At 37.2% G+C, this 27045-nt stretch overlaps 3 protein-coding genes across 5 annotated transcripts in view; 1 reads left to right on the top strand and 2 right to left on the bottom strand.

The window, feature by feature from the left end:
* Positions 1-27045, bottom strand: part of LOC110971776 (major histocompatibility complex class I-related gene protein-like) — a 153096-nt gene that overhangs the window by 92109 nt on the left and 33942 nt on the right. The window lies entirely within an intron of this gene.
* LOC127536231 (proteasome subunit beta type-8-like) lies at positions 485-8891 on the top strand. Its single transcript, XM_051956061.1, has 6 exons — positions 485-634; positions 931-1072; positions 2659-2770; positions 3492-3621; positions 4105-4309; positions 8608-8891. The coding sequence occupies exons 1-6, from the start codon at positions 485-487 to the stop codon at positions 8694-8696; spliced, it is 828 nt and encodes a 275-aa protein (XP_051812021.1). The 3' UTR covers positions 8697-8891.
* Positions 12541-25306, bottom strand: LOC110971676 (class I histocompatibility antigen, F10 alpha chain-like). The gene is made up of 8 exons (XM_051956025.1): positions 25148-25306; positions 22949-23215; positions 18205-18483; positions 17360-17662; positions 16132-16227; positions 15872-15889; positions 15645-15715; positions 12541-15013 (listed from the first exon to the last, which is right to left on the bottom strand). Exons 1-7 carry the CDS (start codon positions 25254-25256, stop codon positions 15669-15671), a joined length of 1119 nt encoding a protein of 372 aa, XP_051811985.1. The 5' UTR covers positions 25257-25306; the 3' UTR covers positions 12541-15013; positions 15645-15668.

Raw genomic sequence — 27045 nt, 5'->3', positions numbered from 1 at the left:
TCCTTGTTTTTTTTATTAGTGGTGTTTTCTAATTACTTACCAACATTTACATTAATCCCCAAACTGCCTCCGTGTGCTTTTAATATCAGACTTTATACAAAACAGGTTGATGTCATACTATATTATTTACATATCACTATCCTACCTGCAGTATTGAGTGTGTTTTTATGAGTTCCCAAAACCTGGTTTCTGTATTTCCGCTTAGAGACTGATGATGAGATAAACACAGCGTTCTTCTATTGGTTAAGAAGCTTTCGAGCCATTTTTATTTTGGCTCGTTGTCAGTTTGCTTTAATTTGATCAATTAAAGTTGTGAATTTAAAACCCGGTAGCGATTCAGAACAACTATTTGTTCATGCATAAGCTTTTGTTTTATATTTGTGACTGTTTTTACATGCTATTTTAAAGAGAGGAAGGAAACAATCCTTGGCGTTGCTGTCATTTCGGAAAACTTCGACATCAACACTAAAGATTAGAGTTCATCATGGCACTTGTAGAAGTAAGTGGTTTTAAGCCTTATTCTGAGCTCCGCGGGCAGATTTTTCCAACAAAACAGACGCATCTCGTCGACCGAACCAGCCACTACAGTTTTGGGACCAAAACTAAAGAATTTGCTGTACCTCTGGGTGTGGAGGTAAGTAATATTTCACCATAGTTTTATAAAAAGTGACTGAATCTTATCCGATAAACCTTTATCCAGCATGAAGCGTCAGACGCAGCTTGGTTCATGTTACTTTACGCGTCTCTTGTTTTCAGTGTATGGTGCGTCTTGGCTTCTTATGAAATCATACATTGATCTCAACTATCACGAGTTACAATCAAAGTGTTTTAGGTTACGATCAATATCACATTATGTAATTTCCCCTTATGTAGACATTGCCTTTACCAATCATGTGTCCCAGTATAAGTTTCATTTTGGTTTCATTGCAGCCTACAGGGTTCCTGAAGTCCTGCAGCAGTGATGGAGGGGTGAATATTGACATGAATCACGGTACCACCACCCTGGCCTTCAAATTCAAACATGGAGTCATCGTGGCTGTGGACTCCAGAGCATCAGCTGGACGTTACTTAGGTAAAATATGCAGCTGTGGATAAGTGCCAAAAAATATATGTTTTCTGTTCCAGACGTACAAAAGGTTGGTAAAGTTGTAGTAAAAGATTAAGCAGCCTGTCATTTGGCAAATTTTGACAGCCTATTAGCTTCTGCAACGAAAATGAGTGACAAGCCCTAATAAACATGTTGTCCACCCACTTTAAAGTATTGTACTTCTGAACAAAATCTGGTCATCAGCTCAAGCAACACAGGCCCCAAAAAGATGTGCAGCTTTGTATTGAATGTAGGGACCATGAACTAAAGAGGTAACAAACTAAATATAATTTGCAGTCAACACACAAAAATGTTACTGTAACAGGTTCAATGTTTATAATTTCCCCTATGTCTCATTTGAAAAGTCCTGGATTAGAGAGATTCTATTCTATTCTGTCCATCAGGTGTGAAATCCCTCAAGGTGATATGATTGCAGATGTATTCACAAAAATGTATACAAAAATGGACCCTTGAAGGTTTAGCTATATCTCAGAGTGTAACATTTAATCAACACATACAGCTAAGGTAGAATAAGGATTAGTGAACTCAAATCAGGGTATCTAAGGGGAGCTACTCTAGACTTTCCCATCACTAACACAACATGAACTCTCCCCAAACTGCTGACAAATCTGAGAGAGAGCAGTGCCATAACTTTGGCATAACTCACTGGAGTCACAAACATTATGCAACTGTGTTGTTTTTACCTGGACGCAATTCTTATTGACACATTAATGAGGTCTTTTAGTCAGTCAACTCGGTCAGCCATTTCTCTTTGGTGAGTTTTCTCAGGATTAAAAAATTTCATATTTTTGGCCTGGTTAAGATCTTCGGCTGTGTCTGAAATCATCCACCCATTCCCTATTCCCTATGTAGAGAATGCTATTATAGTCAACAATGTAGGCAAAAGTAACACTTTGGACACTACTCAAGTCTTGGTTATTAATTACGTCACTGCTGTCGCTCAATTAAAATGTATCGGATTGATGCCAGCTATGATGGAAAACTAATTGAGATTTTGTGATGAACTCATGTTATACTAATTATAACTTCTTTTTAAAAATTTATAAATGGAAATAACATTTTCTTGTGTATTATGATATGTAAATGTGCCTTCATTAGACATAATAATACAAGTTACTGTTTTTAATTCTAATATTTTAGCACCAGATTTGTTCTGTGCCTGTTGTAATTTCAATAAGCTACACGTATAGAAAAAATGTATTCTGTAGAAAATATGTCTTAGCACTGTAATATAGAAATCTGTGGAAACACCATTCTCCTTTGACACAGTGCATGATTGTAAATATTGCTTGGTTTGTGAATATCAGCTGTAAATTACTTTTCATGATACATTGTGGGATAATTTGAATGCACTATATAGCATGTTACAATCGTAAGCTAACATCAGGACAGTACAATAAAATGGCAAACACACTATATAGTGTATAGTGACTGATTTTGGACACAGCCTTCAAGAATTTATGCTCCAGGTGCTACATAATGTTTGCATGCTTTGTCATGCAGTCTTTGATCAGTAAATCTCTTTTCCCAAATGTGGTATGTTTGTGCAGCATCCAACGACGTCAACAAGGTCATAGAGATCAACCCATACCTGCTGGGCACCATGTCAGGCAGCGCTGCAGACTGTCAGTACTGGGAGAGACTCCTGGCAAAAGAATGCAGGTCTGTCCTACAGTGTTTTGAATCTTCATCCAACATATTGTCTGTACCATTATATGATTTCTTTTTCTGTCAATTTATGCTCCTCACATACGCTTTGAAAGTGTCACCTCTCATTTTTACTGCCCTCTCGCAATGTGATGTCAAGATGGATATGACAACTTTATAATTTGTCCAGAAAACTCAGCTCATTAAAACAAAAAGCAGGTAATGTCAGGGGAGATTGTGCCTCTCACAGCTGAGGGGTATTGTGCAGGTTTATTTTACTTGGGTGCTAATTTCAGACTTCTTACACGTGTTTGGTGGTGAATTGTACCCCGCGTGTATGCTGAGTAACATGGTTAAAACATTTTATCTTTTTCCTGTTTTGACGCCTTGAGAAAAATACACGAGGAAAAGAAAGAGGTTTTTAAATCGCTATTCAAGAAAATGACCAAAGCTCCCCAATTTAATTTGTCCTGTTTGAGTGGAACAAAGAGCTTGAGTGTTCAGTACCTTCATTGCGCTGCAAGCGGTTCCTGAACTCTCAGCCCTGTGTGATAAGTCGTGGTGTTGAGTGGTACTAGCACTCATACTTGTATGAAACACACTTAAGGTGTTTACACCTAAATCCACCAAAAGATAAAACTAATTACACCTGGACTGCTTTTATAGCTGATTAATTTGCTACCTGATTTTGCTAAGGCATTGACTGGTTTATTCTATTTGTTATTATTTCTTCCAGGCTGTACAGGCTGAGGAACAACCATCGGATCTCTGTGGCTGCTGCCTCGAAGCTGCTGTCTAACATGATGCTGGGATACAGAGGAATGGGCCTTTCTATGGGGAGCATGATCTGTGGATGGGACAAGGAGGTAAAAACTGCTCAGAACTATTATTGTGCTGCTGTGTCACTTAAAGTGAAGCAGAGCCTAATATTCTGCACTACTTGGCTTTGAACAAATGCATTCATTGTGGTATTAATAGAATTCAATGTGATTTGTTATAGAAACTAGAGGGATTTAGTGGTGGGCCAAGACACATTTTCACATGAGATGTTTTCTATTGCAGTTACGGCATACGTTAAAAAAGTTTGTGTTCTACTCTATTCCAGAGTTACCTGTTCAGGTTAACATGCCCTTCATGATTCTGAAATATGTTAAAAAATAAAAATAAAAAAAAAAAGCTAAATTTCATAAAAAACGGCTGTTATTGTAGATCTGTGTTGGAACATACTGCTGTATTCTAAGTTTCTAAGCATTAAGAATCTAGTGTGTGGAGAATTCTCATGCACTGTGGCTGCTGTATAAAACAGTAAAGTTCCTGCAGATATTATACAATGACTCTGTTTCCTACAGGGCCCTGGTCTGTACTATGTGGATGATAATGGCACACGTCTGTCTGGACGTATGTTTTCTACCGGCTGTGGGAACGGCTACGCCTACGGTGTGGTGGACAGCGGTTACAAGGAGGACATGACAGTAGAGGAGGCGTATGAACTCGGCCGGCGGGGCATCGCTCACGCTACACACAGGGACGCCTACTCTGGTGGAGTGGTGAACAGTGAGTTTTAAGTTTGTCTTGTGTTTTTTTTCTAAGGCTTTAATTTTTAGCCTCTCTGGCAGCACGGTTCAGGAGATAACAGTGTTGGTCCATCAATGGGTTGATCAGTCTGCCATAGAGTGAAACCTCAGATACTGTTTGATTTACTGTAAAAAATTTAGCATAGACATTCATGTTCAGGGTTTCCTCTACGTGTAATTGATTGTGGCGCACCACCACGGCAAAATAAAAGCCGCCACACCTTCAGAATAATGTTTTTTTTTTTACCTTGTTTTTATGTTGTTTTATGTTTATATTAATGACGATTATTGTATTAAATATGCATGGCAATTTTCCGCGGATCCGCGGGTTTCTGCCTATTTAATTTCAAATTTGAACATTTCTGTGACTCGTCTAAATCCGTTGAGAATAGTGGCGAAATATGCAAAAATATGCGCGATTCATCTGCCGTCTGGCCGCAGAGGGATGTGTCCTCTAATCAGACACTGGGACTGCTGTGGGGTTACTAGACTGACAGCCTGTGCTCTGGGAGAGGGAGAAGCTCACAGCAGCACCTGCTGCTTGTTGAGGACAGTAACTGCAGAATGATCCGAGTTTTCCTGTCAGTGTCTCCAAAACGGCAGAAAAGTTGCTAGATTTGTGGCTAGTCGCTTTTGACAAAAAAAAGTCGCTAGGACGCTTTGGAAAGTCGCTAGATTTAGCGAGAAAGTTGCTAAGTTGGCAACACTGGCGCCACGCTCCGGATCAACTCGTGCTTCTTGTGTGTGTGTGAATGCGCGAACTGATGACATCAGGCCGGGCGTCACATAAAAACTCACTCACAACTCCTTTTATATTGGTTATAGTTTTCTCATTTTATGCGGAAATTGTGAAATCAAGCGGGACCCGCATATTTCTCTTTTTTTCGTGGAAATGTGACATTCTTGCGGGAATCATGTGCTGTTTTGTGGGGATTATGCGGCCTTTTGGGAAATAATTGACCCTCGCATAATCAGCGGCATTTTGGTGATTAATTCGGGAATCCGTGCGATCGCATAATCGTGTTTTTCTGGAGGGTCTAAGAAACACTGAAAGAGAAGGAAATGGCTGCAAGAAAAGCCCACCAGCAGGAGTTGAAAAGGAAGGCTGTCCAGAGACTTACACAGCTTGCTGCAAAGAGAAGAAAATTGGCAAAATAGGAGTGTTACAGTGACCTGACTTGTATATAGTGTACATAGTAGTATAGAACTCTTATAGATTTGTGAAATATTTTGAACTGAAGATCGTGAGAAAAAATTGAAGAACATGTAAGTTAACTTTTCATTATATTTGCTGACTTAAACAAGTCTAGTATTATTATGTTTTTGGTCATTTTTATCAGGCTAAATGACTTCTATTTTACTATAAATCTCTCAGCTTCAGCCCCCCCCAAATAATTTTCAGCTGAAATCAGAATTTCCTGTTGCCATGCATGATTAAAGGGGAACTTCGTTTTTTTTCAACCTGGGGTCTGTTTTCATTTGTCATTTCATACATGTGAGTGATGGAGAAATTAATTTTCGACATAGCTCCACTATTTAGCCAGGCAGGCAGCTTAGCAGCTTAGCAGCTCAGCTAGCAGCTCAGCTAGCAAAAAGTATGGGGCAATTACCCCCCCTGCGTCAAAGTCCGCCCTAACGTGCTTTTGCCCCACACTGACCGGTTTGGATAGTCTCAATGAGTGTCCCACAACATACTAGAGATGAGAAGTGAATGAAAACCTCCACATTACCTGGCAATCGCTCTTTGTTGTGGTCTGTATCCAAATTTCAGGACGCTGTAAAGCAAATCTCGTTCCGAAATCGCGCGATAGCTCGCGGCCAAACCGGTGTTTTGGCGCGAGCTCTCGCGGGATTTTCGCGAGCTATCGCGCGATCACATGTTGGGGACAAGCTGGGCAGGCAGTCATCAAACCACTGGAGTCTCTTTACAAACAGACTTTGAAAATCCTGGACAAAAAATCAACGCAATATCACCATTGCAGGATTTTAGATAAGCATCGTCTACTGAGTTTTGAAAATTTGAAGTTATTTTCAAATATGTGTCTTGTTTTTAAAATTTTAAATGGTTTGGCCCCTCCTCCGCTGCAACAGTTTGTTCAGTATCGCTCGGCAAAGTCTATTAAATCCACAAGGATATCTTCCACTACTGACTGTGCAATACCTTTTCGACGCCCCACCTTTGGACAGTCAGCTTTTTCTGTAAAAGCTACGGCTCAGTGGAATGCCCTGCCTGATGACATTAAGACCTGTAGTTCTATCAGCAGTTTTAAAAACAAACTGAAAAACCTGCTTAAGAGCACTCAGAACTGCAACCATTAATGTCTTTTTAATTGTCATTTATGTGTGACTGTGTGTACATGTCGACTTTTAAGAGTGTGTGTGTGTATGTTTTGATTCACTGTCATGTATTTTAGTCTAGCAGTGTTCTTTTAATTGGTATTTTTGTGTGAGTGTCTGTGCTTTTAAGTGTGTGTGTGTGTGTGTGTGTGTGTGTGTGTGTGTGTGTGTGTGTGTGTGTGTGTGTGTGTGGAATATTTAGCTTCACTGGTCATGTACTTTTTTATAACGTAATGTTGTGATGTTTTTATTGTGACTTGCTGGGGGACTGCAGATGAAAATTAGCTTAAAGCTATCTCTGGTACAATGCATCAAATGGAAACATTTATGTTTAATATTGTACATGGTCCCTTCTTAAATAAACTCATAATAATAATAATAATTTTGTTGTCGACCCGAGTGAGGACGAAGCGGTGTATAGAGGATGGATGGATGGAAGTTGTAAAATTGTTAAAATGTAGTGCTTCTGACCCAGGGCTTAAACTTTCATGTCACTTTATTAGTATACCTTCTGTAGTATCTCGTGGTAAAGCTCCATGACATTTTATGTCTGTTACATAGTATATATTTAATTTTAGGTTAACTTAAAAACAAGATGTTTTTCAGATATATCACAGTAAGAGTTTTTTTTAATCGTTCTGTCCTATTATTATGCTATCATGTTACTCTTAGCCCTCAAGCGACCGAGTGGGGTCAGCCATATAATTATATTTGCCATATTTGTATCTTTTATCCGAAAAATGTTTCCTACCATGAATTTGTCAGTCTACTTGTCCTACAGCTGCTCATAGTTTTTTTGTAGAGATCGGCCAACTGGTGTGACAAGGATAATGGAAACTTGTCTGGGGTCACTTATGACCCCAGAAAGATGTATAGGTTTTTCACTATTGTAGGCCTTAGTTTTATTTATTTATTTCTACCTCTAATTGCTATATTTCAGTGTTTTGCAGTGCACTATAGCTGGCAGACCTACATTTTTAGCCACAGCTGCCCTGGGGCAGAATGACTGGCTGCCAATCCACTCCTACAACCCCTCTGACCACCACCAACATTACACAGCATACACATTCATACACCAGTGTAAGTGGCAGCACTGGAGCTAAGGTGGGTAAAGTGTCTTACATTGGACGAACGGCTCTGCCACCTGAGCCACAGCTGCCCCTAATCTAAATACTTCTCTGCATGTTACATTGCACACATACAGACAATATGTTTGTGTAGATTTTGTTTTTATGTACTTTTGATTTACTGTTGAGGAAACAAAAGGAATAAAGTTTTAAAAGAAGTGGCAGACAAAGCGTGTCTAAATAAATGTTTTTGCGTTCTTACAATGCATCATATTGTTCGTATGGTTTTACTTTAGCTCTGAGTCAAAAATGATTAAAATCCATGAATAATTACAGAAGGTTATTTTAGAATATCCATCTTAAAATGCAGTGGAGTGGAATAGGTAAGAAAGCACAAAAAGAGGACATATTCCTGTGTAAAATATAGTGGGGTCATAAATGACCCCAGTTGGTCATTTTAGTCACTAAAATAGCTTGGCCGCTTGAGGGTTAAGTGATGAACACGGTAAACATTATGACTTTAAAATATCAGCTTTTCATTGATGGTATTTAGCTCAAAGAATCACTTTGCCCAGTACAGCCTGACAGTCACCAGTGTTTCTGCAGATTCTAGTCTTGTATGTTTGCTCTTTGCACCTCTCTTTTCTTGTTTAATGCAAAAGTATGTGTATACATAATGCGAGGATATAAATATGTCACGTAACTTGAAATTACTATCCAGGCAAAATTTCAAAACAGTGACATTAAGGCCAAGAAGCCTACCATGAACTGCATGTTGGATGACTTTTTCAAGTATGTTGCCATTCTTATTGTTACATTTACATTGTCAATTAGTGAGTACATCTGTGTGTTTTCTGTGTGTGTGTTTGTCTAGTGTACCACATGCAGGAGGACGGCTGGATTAAGGTGTGTAAGGAGGACGTGTCACAGTTGATCCACCGCTACAGGAAGGGAATGTTCTGAGTCCAACCCTCAATGCAGTTCAACACTCTGAATATGTTCCTGGTGTCAAAAATGATTATTGATTATTGTTCTTTGTATTACATAATGGAACATGTTGATACTGTAGCTGTACCTGGTGGTTCAGTGACCAGACAACCTATTGAAATAACTTCATCAATACAACACAGATGAAAATAAAGACTGTTATACAACTGACTGCTCTGTTCTGTAGTAATTATCCTGAACTGACACATTATGCTGCTTTATGATTATAAAGTGCCAAAATTTAAATGTCACTAACGATGAAAATTTTTTTTTTAAACAAAGCAACTAATTTTCGATAACTAGTAAACATAAAAACCTGTCTAGAGATAAATGATCCCTTCATTAGTTATACTTGCTTAACTGTATTGCATCATGTTGAACGAGAGCCTATCGCAGCTGATATGGGGTTCACACATGTTCATCACAGGGCTTATGGATGATGTGTAAATTATGAATAACACCACATGTAATCTACCAAAATTTTTTAGAAAATGGTCTTATCACATTTATGGCAAAAAATAAATAGACTGTACAATATGTTGTTTCTGTATTGACTGTAGAAGAGATTTTGGATGCATCACCTGATTGTGACATTTGTTTTAATGAATCAACATTTGATAAAAAACAAAAAAATGCCTACAGACATACAGTAGGGAAAATAAGTATTGAACGCCTCAACTTTTTCTCATCACATCTATTTCCAAAGATGCAATTCAAACAAAATTTTAACTAGACATTGGTATTAACTCAAATAATCCAAACATGAAAAGAAATCACAACGTTCAGGTCCATAAATAATGATTATGTGGAATTAAGTGCGATAACACAGGAAAAAAGTATCGAACATGCTAACTGAGACTCATCTAATACTTAGTGGAGAAGCCTTTCTTTGCAATGACAGCTTCCAGATGCTTCTTGTATGTTTTAACTAATCGCCCACACTCATCGGCGTCAGTTTAGGGGGGGGACGGTGGGGATGTCCCCCCCCACACTTTTTGTCAGGGGTCATTTTGTCTCCAACACATTCAAATTCTTCACATGTAAGCCGTTGTAAACCCAGTTATTTTCAGCAGTATAGAAAATTCCGACGCTCCTGAATACACCATCCGCACTCGGCCGAGAGTTGCACAGACATGCAGCACACCTTCGTGAGGTTAAAAAAAACCGTGCAGATGCTAAATTTGCGCCCGTGCCAAGTGGAAGCTCCGTGCAGGGGCAAAATTTCGGCCCGGGAGAATTAGTATTATAGCGGCCCACAGACCCCTCTACCTGCACGGACCGATAGCTCAACAGGTTGATCCTCTGCGTGTGGTGTGGTGGTTGTGAGTTCAAGCCCAGTTTGTGGCATTTTGCCGCCGTTTTTCAACATTTTCTCAAAGTGCTGTCTTACCAACGACACGGAAGCATATGAGAAAAGCAGGCGTACCGCACCAATGCTAAACTTTGATTTCAAGTAGAGGGCCACAAAATATCGCAGTTGGCCCGCAAGTTTGAGACCCATGATTTAAAGCATTATTATTATTATTATTATTTTTATCATTATTATTATTATTTTATGACTGGAGCGGCCCAACAATAAAGCGGCCCACCGGGGGATATCCCCGGTGTTCCTGATTACCCAGCACGCCACCCAGGGTGTGGATTTCCATCTGACAATGGCTGTGGTCTCCATCCCCCCCACTTTTAAAAACAAACTGACGCCCTTGCCCACACTGCTCAGGTGTGATTTTGGCCCATTCCTCTGCACAGATTGTCTTTAAATCTTGAATATTCTTTGGTGCCCTCTGGTGAACCCTTTTCTTTAGTTCTTTACACAAATGTTCAACTGGATTTAAGTCAGGTGATTGACTAGGTCATTCTAACAGATTGATTTTCTTTTTTTGAAACCATTTGAGAGTCAACTTTGCCGTGTGCTTTGGATCGTTGTCCTGCTGGCAGGTCCAGCCATGTCTCATCTTCATCATCCTGGTGGATGGCAGCAGATTCATATCAAGAATTTCCTGATACATGGCTCCATTCATTGCTCCGTCAATTATATGAAGTTTGCCAATACCATGAGATGTAAAACAACCCCATGCCATGATGCTTCCACCTCCGAACTTCACTGTTGGTATAGTGTTTTTTGGGTGATGTGCAGTGGCATTCTCCTCCAAACATGGTATGTAGTATGACAGCCGAAAAGTTCAATTTTGGTCTCATCTGACCAGACAACATTCTCCCAGTATTCTACAGGCTTGTCATGATGCTGTTTAGCAAACTTTAAACAAGCTTCAACATGTCTTTTCTTGAGGAATGGAGTCTTGCGGGCTGAGCGTCCATAGAGGCCATGGCGGTGGAGTGCATTGCCTATTGTTTTCTCTGTAACAATTGTACGTGCTGCCTCCAAGTCTTTCTGGAGCATTTTCAGGGTGGTCCTTGGCTCGTTGAGTACTCTTCTGACTATCTTTCTGACTCCGTGGTCAGAAATCTTGCAAGGAGCTCCTGTGGGTGGCCTGTTGATGGTAAGGTGGTGCTTCTTCCACTTGCGAATAATGGCCCCAACGGTGCTGACTGGAATATTCAGGTGCTTTGATATAAGTCTGTAACCAGTTCCATTCTGATGCTGAGCAACAATCAGGTTGCGAATGTCGTCAGAGAGCTCTTTGCCTTTCCCCATCATAAGGTGTGTTGTATTTAACTGCTTGGTGAAAAAACGACCTTTTTTTACAGGACCATCAATTTGCTCTAGCCCAGCTGATGTTGGTTTGCACTAATTGGAAGTTCAAGTAATAATTACTGACAGATTTCAGGTGGTATGGTGCATTTCCTTGCCAAAGTATACAGCCTTTCCATGGTGTGTTCAATACTTTTTTCCTGTGTTATTGCACTTAATTCCACATAATCATTATTCATGGACTTGAATGTCATGATTTCTTTTCATGTGTGGATTATTTGAGTTAATATCAATGTCTGGTAGAAATTTTGTTTGAATTGCATCTTTGGAAATAAATGTGATGAGAAAAAAGTTGACGTGTTCAATACTTATTTTTCCCACTGTATATAAGGTGCCAAACCTTGTTTTCAGTGCTTGAATCTGGAAAAAATCTGCCCCAGGTGAGAGCGCAAAATCAGTTATATTTCAAGATCACAGTATCTCAATGACAAATCTATAGAAGTATTTAAAAGGGTAAGCTACGCAACTAAATCAAAAATGGTAAATTTGTTTTTAAACAAGGTTTATTACATAATTTATTGCTCATGTTTTCATAGACTGGTAATAGAACACCATCTTCATTACACAAAAGATGAAATATAAATTCAGTGCCAACAGCTGTGATGTCATCAGTTTCCACGCAGAATTCAGCTTCATAGGTTTTACTGATTAAGATACTGAACTAACTTAACCCTTAAATGTCTATAAAGATCTGCACTATTGTTAGCAATTTTTATATGACTTAAAACACTAAAATAAAAATTAAAGGATATATTTTGATCACTACCCAAAAAAATACAAATTTTTTAGCAGAGCTTTTAAAACTACATGATATATACAGTAATAAATTAGTATGTCACTTTGATTTACTCTATATTGTTGACATAACGGAAAGCACATTAAATGTTTACAAAAAAAATTAAACCAGTTCTGTAGATTTGGAGGAGCCGCAAAAACTGAATTTCTTGATCTCTGCAACATCATCAGTTGCCAGGCAGATCTCAGTGTCACAAGTTTTCTCTGTAGAGAACAAAGACACCACACCAAGACTGGATGTAAGTAGTTTGAAAAAAAGCTGAGTGGGTCTGCTTACCTATGCGTTGAAGAGTAGAAAGATACTCTATCCAGTGGTTTGGAATGTTTTTATTATTCAGTCATTTAAAATAAACCTTCAGTACAAACATCCCAAAATAAATAAATGCAATAGCTGAGAGAATCCCAAATCAAAATGTAGAGGACAGTGTCACTCTCATTTACTGTTGTGAACAGATGTTTATATACGCACGTGTAAAGATAAAATGTATCATGGCAGTCTTGAGTCTGATGTATACATACATCGTGCTAATATTTGGTTAAATGTGTCTTGGCCGTTTTCACCTCACTTGGGCCTTTTTAGTCACCATCCACAAGTTTCTGGCAAGCTTTGGTTGCATCTTTGTACAGTTCAACTAAATTAGTTGATTTTCTGACATTTTTGTTTCTTTAGCACAGTCCACAGGTTCTTGAATAGGTTTAAGTCAGGACTTTGGGAAGGTCAGTCTAAAACTTTAAGCCTTTTTTTAGCCTTACAAAAAAAAACTTTCTGAAGTGTGTTTGGGGTCATTGTCTTGTTAGAGCACCAACTGCATCCAAGACCAACTCTCTGGCTGATTCTCTGTTTTCTGGTCACTGTGATCTATAAGCTCAATTTTTGTTTCATTTGACCACAGAACTTTTCTCCAGAAGGCCTGTTCATGTGATCATGGTTGCTTCTAGAGGAAAGGTTTCCTTCTTGCAAGGCAGCCTCTCGGCCCACATCATTGTAAAACATGTTTGACTGTTGACACTAATGCCTGTGTTCCAGAAGCTTCTAATTAACTGCAGACCTAGTCAATGCTTTTGCTTTACACATCATTGCTGAGCTCCTCAGACTTTAAATGGGCTCAGAGGAGTCACTAGCTGTACTCAACTGTAGCAACTCCCAGAAGTTCTGTCATTAAGAAAAAATTCATTCTACATCACCAGAGCTGATAACTGAAGTTTCTGGAAGGATACTTTTGACCCATCATATTGTCATGCTTAGTATTTTTTCAAAGATATGTTTCAGCGTCTTGTATTACAAAAAAAGGAACTTATCTGCATCATTGGAAAGTCAAGATTGCCATGATATACATGGTTGTTACAACTGTATAGACAATTTTCTTCCCATCTTTAGTTTGAGACAGCAGAGAATACTTAATTCATGAAACTGTAGTTGTGGCACAAACTGAATGTGGAATCACAAGATGAGAGAATTTGGATTATTTAGGACTTTATTGAAAAGCGAAGGAATGACACAGCAATGCAACTTAATCATCCAATAAACCCAACACAAGAACTGATTTAAGCATTGCTGTATAATTTCTAAATGTTTACAGAAATTATCTTTCCCTAAGAACTAGCAAGAAATATTTCAAGAACCTTTACCAGCATGCTGAAACAGAATTTATCACAGTACACTTAAGAATCTTAACTCAAATTAAAATCTACTCTCAAGCTTAAGATCAAACTATAGACATAGTCAAAGAAACAAAAACACTCAAGAATAATTTCAAAGACATATATTAAAACATCTTAAGTCTGGTTGGAATCAAAGAAAAATCTTTGCACACGATATATACACAACTGGAAACTAAAATCTGAACTGATGCCTGTATTTGTGTGTGTGTGTGTGTGTGTGTGTGTGTGTAGAGGGATGGGAAACACTGGTACTGCTCCCTCAAATACGTCAATTTTATTTTACTTATTTATATTATTCTGAAATTGCATGAACACATTTTAATGATGTAGCAGAAACCAGATGGAAATGTGTTTCTAACAGTTTACTGACAAATCAGGATGATCACCACAGTGATGAAAAACTGCCTCCATCACTTTTCTGTCCTGTTTGTCCACTGAGAGGACTGGAGTCAGTCCCAGCAGCAGAGACGAGCTTCACTTTATCTCCAGCAGGAACACACAAAGACCAGTTACACTGACAACTGCAGGATGTTGAAACTCTGCAGTTTACATGTTTCTGGAAGCTGCTGATTGGTTTGCAGCATTTTGTCTTAATGTTTATGTCATTATATCACCAGACCCTCAGAGTTTACGTCTATGAAAAGGAGAAAACATGTAATGTGTGTCTGTGTGTCTATAAATGTATATCTACATCTGTATTATCAATATTGATTATTGTTTGATTTATTGATCTACAGGAAGACCCCAAAACCAGAAATATTTAACTGTAAATGTGATATATGTTTCAGAGGAGGTGGCAATTCTTTGAATCATTGTGTCTCTAAGAAGAACGCTGAGATGCTTTCATTGATTTTTATGTAATCTGGACATGTTTTACTTCCCTGAAGAGTTAATTCCACTTTTTAATTACAAACTAAATGCTCAAAACAACTATCATGTTGTTTGATGACTCCTTTTTGTCAATTTTATTTCCTTTAAATTTGAAACAAAAGGTATTTCTAACTCCATCCCAACACTTCTTCTACCAGTTTATAATAATGATGAACATCCAATGAATTTCCAGTTTATGGAGGAGAATGTGGTGACACTGATCCTTGTTTCAGTGAGAAAATGATCCATGAACCTAAAGGGACAGAAAGAGAAATAATTACAGTTACAGTTAAACCACATAATGACAGAATCATTTGGACCTTCAATATTCATGATTCAGACACTTTGTCAAGTTTTTACCTACAATATCCTTTAGAGGTAAACAATACAAACATTTGTTGTAACTGAGTTCAATCATCTTAATAAAGTGTTGTCACTCGTTTCCAAAGGTTGTTACTTCTACTTTGTACACGACCAGTCAAAAGTTTGGACACATCTTCTCATTCAGTGTTTTTTTTATTTGTATTATTTTCTACATTGTACATTAACACTGAAGATTAACAATTTTTTGTTTACAGCATAATTCCGCATGTACTCTTCTATAGTTTTATGTCTTCGGTATTAATCTACAATATAGAAAATAAATAAAAACAATAGAATGAGACGGTGTGTTCAAACGTTTGACTGTTAGTGTATATTTTCTATTACTTTACATTTACTTATATATTTCTCTTAATAATGTAATTTCACTTCATTTAAAACAGCTTCACCTTTTTGAAGGCGTAACTGAACTTTGTTTTTTTTACAACTACAATGTGTCAGACGTTTTACATTAGACTTTACATGTTTTCAATCAGTTTTGTTCAACATATGAACCAACTCACTGAGTGCAGGGTTTTGTTTGTCATTCAGGCTTTTGGAAGCATTTCCTCCTGGACCTCTCTGTTGTCTACAGCTGTAAAGTGAGAAACACATTAACTCCCACTGTGATCTGAATCAACACTGTGTTTTACAAACAAATAAAACTGTTTTTTTTTTTGCACAAAACACAGAAACACATTTAAATCTAGAGTGAATCAGAGAAAACAGAATCCAAACAGGTTTAACTTACGAGATGGAGGACGCTTGTCTGAAATTACAAGAAAATAAAAATGATTTCAGTTGTTGCAGTTGAAAGTTGTTCTACATTATTCTTTTCCAATCACTTCTCCCTTACATTAATACGATTATTGTATTTTCATAAAGCTGTAGCTCTGAGCCTTCCATCAATTAGATTTTACTGTGCTGGAACTGGAGGTTTGTTTCATTTCTACAATCTGGACTAAATGCAAAAAAAATTGAAAATTGAAAAAAAGTGTTTTATTCTCTCACCTTGCTTCTTCTTGTAAACAAGGAATCCAACCACAGCGATGACAGCAAGAACAACCACAGCAACAATGATGGGGATGATCATGGGGAGAGGATTTCCTGTCAAACAAACAAACAACAAACAAATCACAACCTGAACACATGAAGCAGGAGAGAACAGAAAAACTGAAATTTGACAGTCGACAATCCTGGAAAATCAAGATTCAGTTTACAGATATTCTGTTTGTCTTCCTGTTGTAAATTTCTATTCTCATCTTGACTAATATAAACATGATTATAGAGTCTGTGCTCATTTCTTCTTTTAGCTTTGTTGTTTGTTTGAGCTGCATGTCTCTGTGCTGGTTTCTGTTCCACATATAAGTTATTAGCACCTTAAATACACATAAAGACAGCTTCTAACAACCACATTTAAATTCCATGTTTCTTTTAAATGTAAGCAAAGTATTTAGCAAATAAATTTTACTCTGATTTATTAAGATACAAAACATACATAGTCCCACTTATTCAATAAACCTCTCTTCTACAACTGTCCGGTAGTTTTATAAATACTGTGGCTGTAAATTCTCATTTGCACATTTCTGTATACTCTAAAAAAAATAATATCATTGTCACTCTTGTATATTCTGTTGATTTTTATCCGTATTCTATTTATATATTTGTGTCTTTTTCCATTTTATTTAGCTTTAATTTAATCTAATTTAATTTGACATGTTATCTTGCCTTCACTTTATTCCCTAATATTCTGTATTGTCTTATTGTTTACTGTTTTATTGAATGTCCATGCTGCTGTAACAACTTATCTATCTCAGAGGATTAATAAGTCATATAAGTCTAATTTATTGACTTTGGTTAAAATAGTAAAAAAGCCTAAAAAGATTCTTGTAAATTCTTTCTCTAAAAGCCCTAAAATAAACAAGGTAGACTTTAATATGAAACTAAACCAAATCTGTGTTAAATTGTTGGCATCGTTCAGTTTCATCAGAGTGAAGTAAATTATGGTGGCTATCAATAATTACTGAAAAATGCTTTCCTCCCTTTACTTTAATTTTGAGTTTTTTGGGAGCATTAAGAGATGTATTAGTGAAATACTGACATCAACCTTAAATTTTACAGATAAAAACAGTATGAAATAAACCAACCAAGACAAAGAATGAAGAAGTTCCATCCAAGACACATGAAAATACATGAACTGCAGGAATATTACAGTAAACTAGATGTGTTTTCATCTTACCCTCATTGGTCCTGATCACTGATTTGTCCAGTTTGATGATGCGGTCGTCTTTGACACCAGACATCTGAAACACACAGTCGTACTTCTTCCAGTCTTCAGGAGCAACTGATGAAATCTTCAGGTCAACACTCATCTGGAAGGTTCCATCATGGTTGGGGAGGATCTCTCCTTTGTCCACGTCCTCATGAAGCTCCTGTCCATCTTTCCTCCAGAACAAGTCGGCTCTGTCGGGGTAGAAGCCTGTAGCGTGGCAGGTGACCGGAGAGGAGGAAGTCTTCTGGAGGAGAGACACTGAGGGAAGATCTGAGAGAGAAGAGAAAGACAGCTCATAGTTTCTGTAGTAACTGAATACAAACATAACTTTTTTAAAATGTAGTTTTAATGCCAAGTGTTAGAAAAGAGGGTCACGGTACAGAAGAGAAGAGAAACAGATGCAGAGACATGAGGAAGAGGTGAGAAAAGGGGAAGATCTGAGGAGAGAAGAGACAGACAGCCCATAGTTTCTGTATTAACTGAACACTGATATCAACATTTACGTTTGATGTAGTCTGAATGGCAAGTGTAATTAAGGGGGAGATGGTACTGATGACATGAGGAGGAAGTGAGAGAAAGACTAGAAACGCAGCAGTAAAAAAAGAGACGCAAAGAAACTAAGGCAGACAATGAAGACAGATCAGAATTAGAGTGGTGACAAATATGTAAGAGTGAAAGAGATAGAAGAGGGAGAAAAGTGACAGAGTTTAAACTCTGAGAGTGGATTGTTTTTTTATAATGTCAAACTACATAAGAAATTGACGCAAATCAGCTTTTTATCAAAGACAATACATCAGGTCATGCGTTTTTACCTTTTCTCATCAGGGAGCTCCTCCCATAGTTCACATACTTCTTCAGCCACTCAGGACAAATCTGGGTGTAGTAGTTCTTCAAGTATGCTGTTCGAGCTTTGTTATTGTCCCACTTGTGTTTGGTGATGACAGCCTGATGTTTTGCAGCGATGTATGTCTCTTCCTTCTGATCCAATGATATGAAGTCTTCTCCATCATAACCATACTGTCTGTAACCATTAACCTCGTCTGTCTCATCATCCCATTCACAGCCGTACATGTTCTGGTAAAGGTGAACACCTGGGAGACACAAAGACTGCAGTGAATAAAAGTGAGATCGCAGCACAGTCTTCTGGTAAGTTTTTATCACATATTTACCACAAAAACACACTGATGAACCCATCTCTAACCAGTTAATCTACATCTGCTGTTATCTGCCTCTTCCAGATAATCATCATGTCAACAGTGTGAACATCTCAGACTGAGACAGAATCTGCTGGGAAACAGTAAGATCCAAACACTCCATTTCCTGTCTCCACCACAGACACACACTGCCTCCACTAACACACAGTTCATGTCCACTGTTGAAGGAGCTGGAGCTTCATGTGAGCTGCAGGAACAGACTCTCACACTGAGGTGGAGTCCTGAGCAGCAGACACAGATTAAAGCTGATCCTGGATTTAACATCACAGCCTCTGAAACTCTGCAGCCACTCCATCAGTCCAACAACATCCTCGTCCTGAGAGAAACTACAGACCAGACTGTCCTCAGGGTTTTCTACAAGCTTCACTGAAGGACAGTTTCAGTGGCATTAGTCACTAGACTCCACCTGCTCAGCCAGAACAGAGAGTCCAGTTCAACAGAGTTACTGCAACGGGTCACAATGAACCAGAGACCAGCAGGACCAGTATGGAGACTGGGAGACAGTCTGAGAGTCCTGATCTAAGATTTAATCCTACTATATATTTAGGGTTGAAAGTAATTATTCTTTTAATTATCAACCATGTATTTCTTCTTGATAATTAAATCAATAAATAACAGTTAAATATGAGCAAAAAGCAGGAAATAACTGTATTTAACAAAAGGAACCAGAAAATATGAGATTTGGTTTGATAAAAAAAAACTTAAAAGATGATTATTTGTTGTCAGAGTTGTTGTGAATTACATTTCTATTGATAAACTGATTAACTGACTTCTCACTTCTACATGGTTTGTGTTCATGATGGCATCAACACACTGTGGTCGAGTAAATCTACTACATATATACACAATGAACTCACTGTGAATCACGACAGAACAGGTAATCTAATTTAATCTGTATTTTACTACATATTCAGGGCTGCAGCTCATGATTTGTGTCATCCCCGATTATATAAGGACAATTGTTTAATTAATCAATTCATTGTTTTCACTGTAAAATGTCAAGAAATCCTCAAAAATGGCCTTTAAGCTCACAGAGTCTGGGGGGAAATCTTTTATTTACTGCTACTGTCTGGGTCTGGCCTGAATAGCAGTTTCTGGGCTCCGGATATTCAGCCCCAATTAATGACAAATATCCAAATATTCGTTCTGCTTCGTAACGTCCGACGGGGAGGAGGAGGGGAGGAGATACAGGATCCAGCAAATGTTTGACATTTCATTTGATTAAAGATTTAAATGATGATCTGAGTGAAAATGTTTGTCTGTGAATTCTCTCTTGATCAGCAAATTTATTCATGAATCATTTCAGCACTAATCATGTTTATTATGGCACAGACACAGTGTGGTGAAATCAAGTTAATCTCATCCTATCTGTGCTTCAACTTCATTTTTATAACTGATGAACAAACTGTGATCAGCTCAGTTCATGTAATCTGGACTGTAGTTTATAGAGTTAAATTTGTCAGTTGATAAAAATATTTTTAAAATGATTGATCACAAAACATCCAACACGAACTGCAACACAATTTTACTATCATTTAAATAATACGACAAAGAGCTAAAATGTAAAACGCAGAGAAATGTGATTTCCATCTCAGATCACAGCTTGTATTGTCTGTCTGTTATTTTGTGTTTCTGATTTTTGCTTTGTGAGTCTCAGTTTGTCTTTGTGCTGTTAGCATTCAGCCAGCAGCCTCCGGAAAAGTCAGAATTCAAGTTATTTCTACTGTCAGTTTGTCTCTGATGTATTTATGAAACCTCACTGCTGATGACAGATCACTTTCTGTAAAGGTGAAGATTTTCCAACACATTGAAACACATCATTAGAAGAAAAAAGATTTAGCCTCTTCAGTTCAGAATACAAAAAAAAAACTTTCTCTAAAATTAAAGTTCAGACATCTACAATTCTCTGACATTTATCTAGCTAGCTTGTTAGCTCGTTTGTTAGCTACATCCACGCTGAGCCGCTAAATCTAAAAATGCTCTTTAACAGTGTGTGTTTTCATGCTGTACTGGTGCAGATTTTCCAACACACAAAAACACGTAATTAGAAGAAAAAAATATGAAATAATTTTGTTCCTGTTCAGTTCAGAAAACAACCAAACAGTCTGATGTGGTTAAACCTCCCATCAGTCCTCTCCTGCTCTCCATCATCACACAGAACGTTGCTGAATTTTAACAAACACAGTTGAGCTGCTGTCACTCCATTATTTTTCTCTCTCTGTTATCAAACCAATGAGCTTAAACAGTGATTAGATTGTGGCTCATAAAGGTGACCTGCTAACCACACAGACTCTAACTCCTGCGCTGTGGAGCTGAGACGTTTGTTAAATCACTGTTTTATCGCCATCAAGTCGCCGCACAAACTCAACACAAACACAGCTTGATGACAACAGCTGTATTGTGGATCACAGAGAGGGTTAGAGGAGGCAGAAAGCTGCTGCACAGACACTGTTACTGGATTTACTGCATGTTTTAATACAATGTGGACGACGTGCAGGAAAAACTCTGCTCTCAGGAGGAGAAAACGCTGCTTTACTGAGGATGTAGTGTTTGTTTGAAGTGCTCAGTTTAACTGTCAGCAGACTCTAATGTAGTTTTACTTTTTGGCAGCGACTGGATCATGTAACTGACATGTTTTCTGCTTTTTACTGTGTTTAGTAACTAGGACTTACTTATGTCACCTGCTGGAGATCCTCCAACTATAACTGATCAATAAACACTAAAATATAAACTAATAATAATCATTGTCCTGTTATATTTGTGTGTCAATAAACAGGTTGATAAGAAACAATGTGGTTTTAATGAATGTACAGAATAACAGCAGTGTCTCAGCACAACAGAACAGGAGGTTTGATTTTCCTGCTTTACTCAGCATTTATGAGCCACAAATCACTGTTTCTGTTCAATCACTTGTCTGACAGCAGAAACAGAAAAATAATGAAATGAGATCAGTTACACAGAGAATGTGAACATTAAAACACAGAATAGGTGATGATGGAGAGCAGGAGAGGACTGAACGGAGCTTTAACCAGATCAAACTAATCAACACATGCTGGCTGTCATCTAAACTTTAACACATTTATGAACTGAAAAGGAACAAGAAAATATTTTAACATTTATTCCACTGATTAGGTGTTTTAGTTTGGTTTCAGGTCTTTACCAGAACAGCATAAAAACACAAAGTTAAACAGTGTTCTCAGTTTTAGCTGATTAAATGTGCATGAAAGACTAGTGCTTGCTCACAATAAATGTCAGTAACTCAGAGTTCTGGAGACACAGTTACATATTTTCCAGAAGGCTCTCTAATGTCAGCAGTAAGGTTTCATTTATCAGTGATGAAAACTGACTGGAAATAAGTGGAGTTTCTCCTGTTAGTGGCTGATGCAGGATGAATGCTAACAGGTCAGAGGTCTGTGGAAACTTCAGTTTATCTGACAGTTTATCTGACCAATAGAAGAGCACAGAGAGAAACCCTGTCTCTCAAACATCTGTCCTTTTACTGAAAACTGAGACAAGCAAAGGAACACTTCCCATTGCAAACTAAAAATAAGAAATATTAACTGAAAGACAGGTAATACAAGACGTGTCTTTAAATGCAAATGTTGTTCTGATGACTAGAAGATTCGGGAAAAAAAATCCATTCCTTTGCTTTCACTCTGTCTTTCTTTCAGCGGACTGATTCAAATTAACAGTCGTTCTTGTACACATTTATGGATTAAATTCATTGTTTAGTGAGTATACACTGTTTATGGATGAATTGATTACATGGAAAATAGTAAAAATTGCTCATAAATCTTCCAGAATGTGAACAGCGTATATTTGAAAAAGAGGAACCAGCAAATATTTGAAGTTTTGCTTGAATAGACTTACATACTTGTTTGGCTGTCAAAATTGCAGTTAATTAACTTTTCATTAATAAACAAATTGATGAATTAACTAATTATCCATCCATCCATCCATCCTCTATACACCGCTTTATCCTCATTAGGGTCGCGGGGGGTGCTGGAGTCTATCCCAGCTGACTTGAGCGAAGGCAGGGGACACCCTGGACAGGTCGCTGGTCTGTCACAGGGCTTTAACTAATTATGTCATCGCCATTTAAAAATATGTTTATTCACCCACTGACACACTCTGGTGAGGTGAATTTGATCTAATCTAAATTGTAGGTCGACTATGTTTTACCAGGAATCAAGTTGCTAAAACGTTTAAGTCTGATATCTAAGTGAGACATTTTCAATTTGTGGACATCCATTTACACCTACATAGAACAAATAAATACTCATTTTAACAAAACACAATGAAAACACAAACATGTACCAGTAAAAATTAAACATGTACAAACCTCCAGTTTGGTTGAAGCGTTGCTTTAGTATTTCAATGTTGGCTTTGAAGGTCTGCTGTTCACCCTGAAAGATCCCAGTGTTCCTCTCCCAGTACTGTTTATCTCCATCTGTCGCTTCCGTCATCCAGTCCTGTTTGGGCACTGCTGTCCTGGTGTTGCTGTCGTAGTAATACATCTGAACTTCATCAACCATTCCAACAACCACAAACTCTGGGAAGTTTGGGACTTCAGTGGATGCAGTGCAGAAATACTTCAGAGAGTGAGTGACTGCAAGAGAAAATGAATGTTGCTTCAGAATTACAGTTTTAAACACTGAACAATGTTTACATTTCTGACGTTTTTATTTCATTCATGAAAAGCGGCCTAAAAAACATTTTTTCACACGACAGTTATCTCAGAGTAAAGTCAAACTCCAGTTTAGTTTCCAGTTAGAGTAGACATTTGTTCTTCATCATTTGTTTCTTTATTCTGAGGTTTTGAATTAGATGCTTTTTCAATTTAGTGAAGCCATAAATCACCACTTCCTCCTTTAAAAGTAAATCTTTACTCTTGTGACTTTTGTCCTTTTGCACATTAAATAACATGAACAAAATAAATGCAATTCTTTCCATGTTGCTGCCCAAAGAGTTTTTGGATTTTAAATACATATATTTTCTAACACAAGCAACAATGGCAAAACATTCAACTTCCTTCTGTACCTTCATTTCATTCACAGTTGTTTTTTTTATTTAATTTTTTCCCACAGTTTGATCAGCATTTTTCTCATTTTGCTTTAAATATTTTCAATAAAATCCTCTACATTATTAAAGAACACACCTCTAATTTTCTGAAAGTTCTTGAAAAAATATTTTGAGCTTTACGTCTTATGTAGTAATGTCTGAAGTTTTAATTGTGTGATAAAATACTGAGATATTTGATGAACTTCGATTTTAACAATCCCTCCACCTTGAGCTGGTCTATATTAGTTGTTTGCAATGAAAATTTGATTTATTTTTCTATTTTTTACCAGAAATATCAAAGGAGTAAATTATTCAAATTATTGTCTATTTCAGACTCTGCTGTTTAAATGCATGGAAATCATATTTTTGTGCTTTTAAAGATTCCATAGTTTGTTTGCTTTTATTGCTACTTAAAACATCAACTGAGCAGGAAGTTTAACAGTCAGTTTGTCTCTCATGGGCAAACTGAGGATGCTTCTTCTAAATTACATCAAACCTACTTTAACATTTCTGTGCTGTAATTTCTTGTTACTGATCAGTTACATATTTACACCAATATGTCTACAAGGAGATAATAGTGTTGTATACAGTATATCAGTGAGCAATTTATCAATCTAGTTCCATTAAACAGAATTCTAATGTTAATACTGTACACATTATAATGAATATTATGCAAACGGAGCAAACAAACAAAAAAGGAAAGTATGTTTTAAAATTCCACAGTTCAATACAAACATATTGTGCAGCTGCTTGTAATTCTCTGGGTTTGTGTGCTCCTACATGACTAAATATTCATAAACATCAGTAAATAAAAATTTGGGTTGTCAAAATTATGAAAACACCATCAAAGGACAGGTAGCTTTGAATATTTTAATGAGCTGTTGTGACGAGTTTTGACTATTTTAATTGCAATTAATGAAAAAAGCGAAACATGTAATTTACATAGTTTCTACAATAATTTCACTATAATTTTTACTACACCAATGACTTCGCTGATGTGAATTTAGCGTTTGTTGTTGGTTTGGAACAGTGGATCAATGACAAATGTTGAGCGAACAATTCCTGTATTTACAACAATGTAAAAATGGAAATGGACAAGACCAGAGGTGACTTTTGTAATTGTAAATCAGGGATATATATCAGGTTGTTTTAAACCATCGTTTACTTGTGTCTATATTCTCAGTTTTCTTTGTTTTCATGTTTTCGCGCCGCGTAATGACGCTGCCGCTGTGCCAGAACCTGCCCGAACCGTACCGAGCTTCAGAGAAAATTTTATAAAATGGATTTCTTAAAAAGTTTTTGAAAATCAACGTTGGATTTCATATTTAGGCCAAAACAGCGCCTAAGATAACAAGAATCTCTCGAGCAAGGAAGTCGTGGAAATAATGATGGAACTAAACCGTGGAACCAAACACAGGCTATCAAACTCACATTTATGTTAAAGTTTTTTTTCTCAGTTCGAACAAAAATTGCAACTCACCTGCCGTCACCCCTCCTATTCCCATGAGGAACATGAGAATAAGGATCTTCATTTTGTCCTGTTGGATTAAAACCTTTGAAATCGTGAGTGGCTTGCAGTCTATCCTCATAAAAACTGCGTATCCCGATCGAGGGTCGGAGCTTAACTGAGGAGAAAACATGGAGGGTGTCAACATCCTCCATCTGAACCAATGAGAATTCATTCTGGGCGTCAGCGTCACTTAAATCGGGGTTAGACTCACCAACTGAGGTTATGAACGAAAGTGAAAGTAGAATCTGCTTATTTTAGCCAATTTAAGACATGGAAGAGCTGGGGGCTTCATCTGGAGTTTTTTCACTTTGTACTTTATGGCAGGAGTATTTCATCTTCTGCTGCTCAGACTGTTCATAGTGATTTTTATTCTAATGTGACATAATGTGCAGAAATGTAAAAATTTTCTGGGAGGTCAGAGTCACTAAACTGCATTAATACAGATTCACACTGGAGCTTGACTGATGAACTATTTTCTTATCCTTTTATCCTGTTATTTATGACTTCTGTGAGATTTAAAACAGTTCTGATGATAAATATCAAAGTTTGGTTTCACTGCTGTTCAGTGAGTTTCTGTGGTGAGCTGCTCCCTCCAGTGGTTCAAACCTCCAGATCCTCAGAGTGAACTGTGGAGGACAGAAAGTGTCCAAAAACCGTTTATTTTAAAACAGATCTGATTGTATAATACTGTCATTAAATGAGATTGTGGGAATCGTCTGATATTCTCATATGTGCATCTTGTATTTATGTGTTAGAATACATAATTTTCTACCATGTTTATTTAGATTTTGTACTGTCTATATTTCTAACACTTAAATGGGAGCAACTATAGCATGAGAAATTTCTCCTCAGGGATCAATAAAGCATTTCTGATTCATATAAACATATTTAATTTAGTTAATTACAGCCTTAACATTGCTCCTGGTATAAGTTAGATCTACTAGCAGGACTCACAAAATGGTAATAAAACAGAAGAGTGTTGTCATGCCAAGCAGAAAGAGTCTGAGCTTCTTAAACGGCAGCATCAGATCAGTTTTGTCAGAATAAATGCTGAATCTGACTGAACGCTGCAAACTGTCTGACTGAAGAGAAACTCAACACCAGAGTTGATGTTTGGACACCTGATGCTGTTTTTCATTTTGCTCCCATTTTGGTTTTACTCTTATTTCAATTCTTATAAGATAAGATAAGAGAATCCTTTATTATGTTTGAAGCACTTTAGAATTATTTAGAATTTAGGTTTCTCTTCTTCAGCTGGAGCACAATTATTCACAAACTTTCATCTTTTATTTAGACAAAGTCATATCTATATTATTGACACTGAGGCTGAACTGTGGTGGATAAAGTCTCTTCCTGCTCACTGCTGAAAAACACCTGAGTTCAGCAGAAGTCAGCAGTGAGACAGCGCCCCCTACAGACAGATCATGTATTTACCTTTGAACTGTGAAAAAGAAAAAAACTTGATTGTCGAAAACATCCTCATAAATTCTGGTCATATTGAGTTATTAGTGTCGATGAACAGAATCACTGCTTAATGAAATCCAAGACTATCTGAATTCCTGAAACGTTTCATGAAATTCACCTCCAACAAACAATATATAAAAAAGATCTCTGAAGTCTTTTAAGAGATTTTTTTTTAAGAAATCATAAAAGACAAGGAAAAAAATCACATGAAATGCAATATTTTATGTTAAATATTAACATTATTTATCACATTTTATTATCTTTTTGTCTTTACTGTGGGAAATCAAGTTAGTCACATTTTCTTTATACCTAAAATGTCACAATAAAATGCTAGTGTAAATTAAGAAGCAACATTTTACAGAGTTTACACGATTGACTTTGATATTTGAAGGTGAATTACTGTA

The sequence above is a fragment of the Acanthochromis polyacanthus genome, chromosome 11 (assembly GCF_021347895.1).
Source record: "Acanthochromis polyacanthus isolate Apoly-LR-REF ecotype Palm Island chromosome 11, KAUST_Apoly_ChrSc, whole genome shotgun sequence".
NCBI lineage: Eukaryota > Metazoa > Chordata > Actinopteri > Pomacentridae > Acanthochromis > Acanthochromis polyacanthus.
The sequence above is the reverse complement of the archived record's forward strand: the minus strand, read 5'-3'. Positions and strand labels throughout refer to the sequence as shown.

Bases quoted from the DNA above. Each gene is read 5' to 3' on its own strand.
- LOC110971676 (XM_051956025.1), bottom strand. From the start codon at position 25,256: ATGAGGATAGACTGCAAGCCACTCACGATTTCAAAGGTTTTAATCCAA. The intron at 23,216-25,147 runs GTGAGTTGCAAT...TTTCTCTTGCAG, and splicing joins AATAGGAGGGGTGACGGCAG to TCACTCACTCTCTGAAGTAT. The intron at 17,663-18,204 runs GTAAAAACGCAT...CTTCTCTCTCAG, and splicing joins GAGCTCCCTGATGAGAAAAG to ATCTTCCCTCAGTGTCTCTC.
- LOC127536231 (XM_051956061.1), top strand. From the start codon at position 485: ATGGCACTTGTAGAAGTAAGTGGTTTTAAGCCTTATTCTGAGCTCCGC. The intron at 635-930 runs GTAAGTAATATT...GTTTCATTGCAG, and splicing joins CTGTACCTCTGGGTGTGGAG to CCTACAGGGTTCCTGAAGTC. The intron at 4,310-8,607 runs GTGAGTTTTAAG...GTGTTTGTCTAG, and splicing joins CTCTGGTGGAGTGGTGAACA to TGTACCACATGCAGGAGGAC.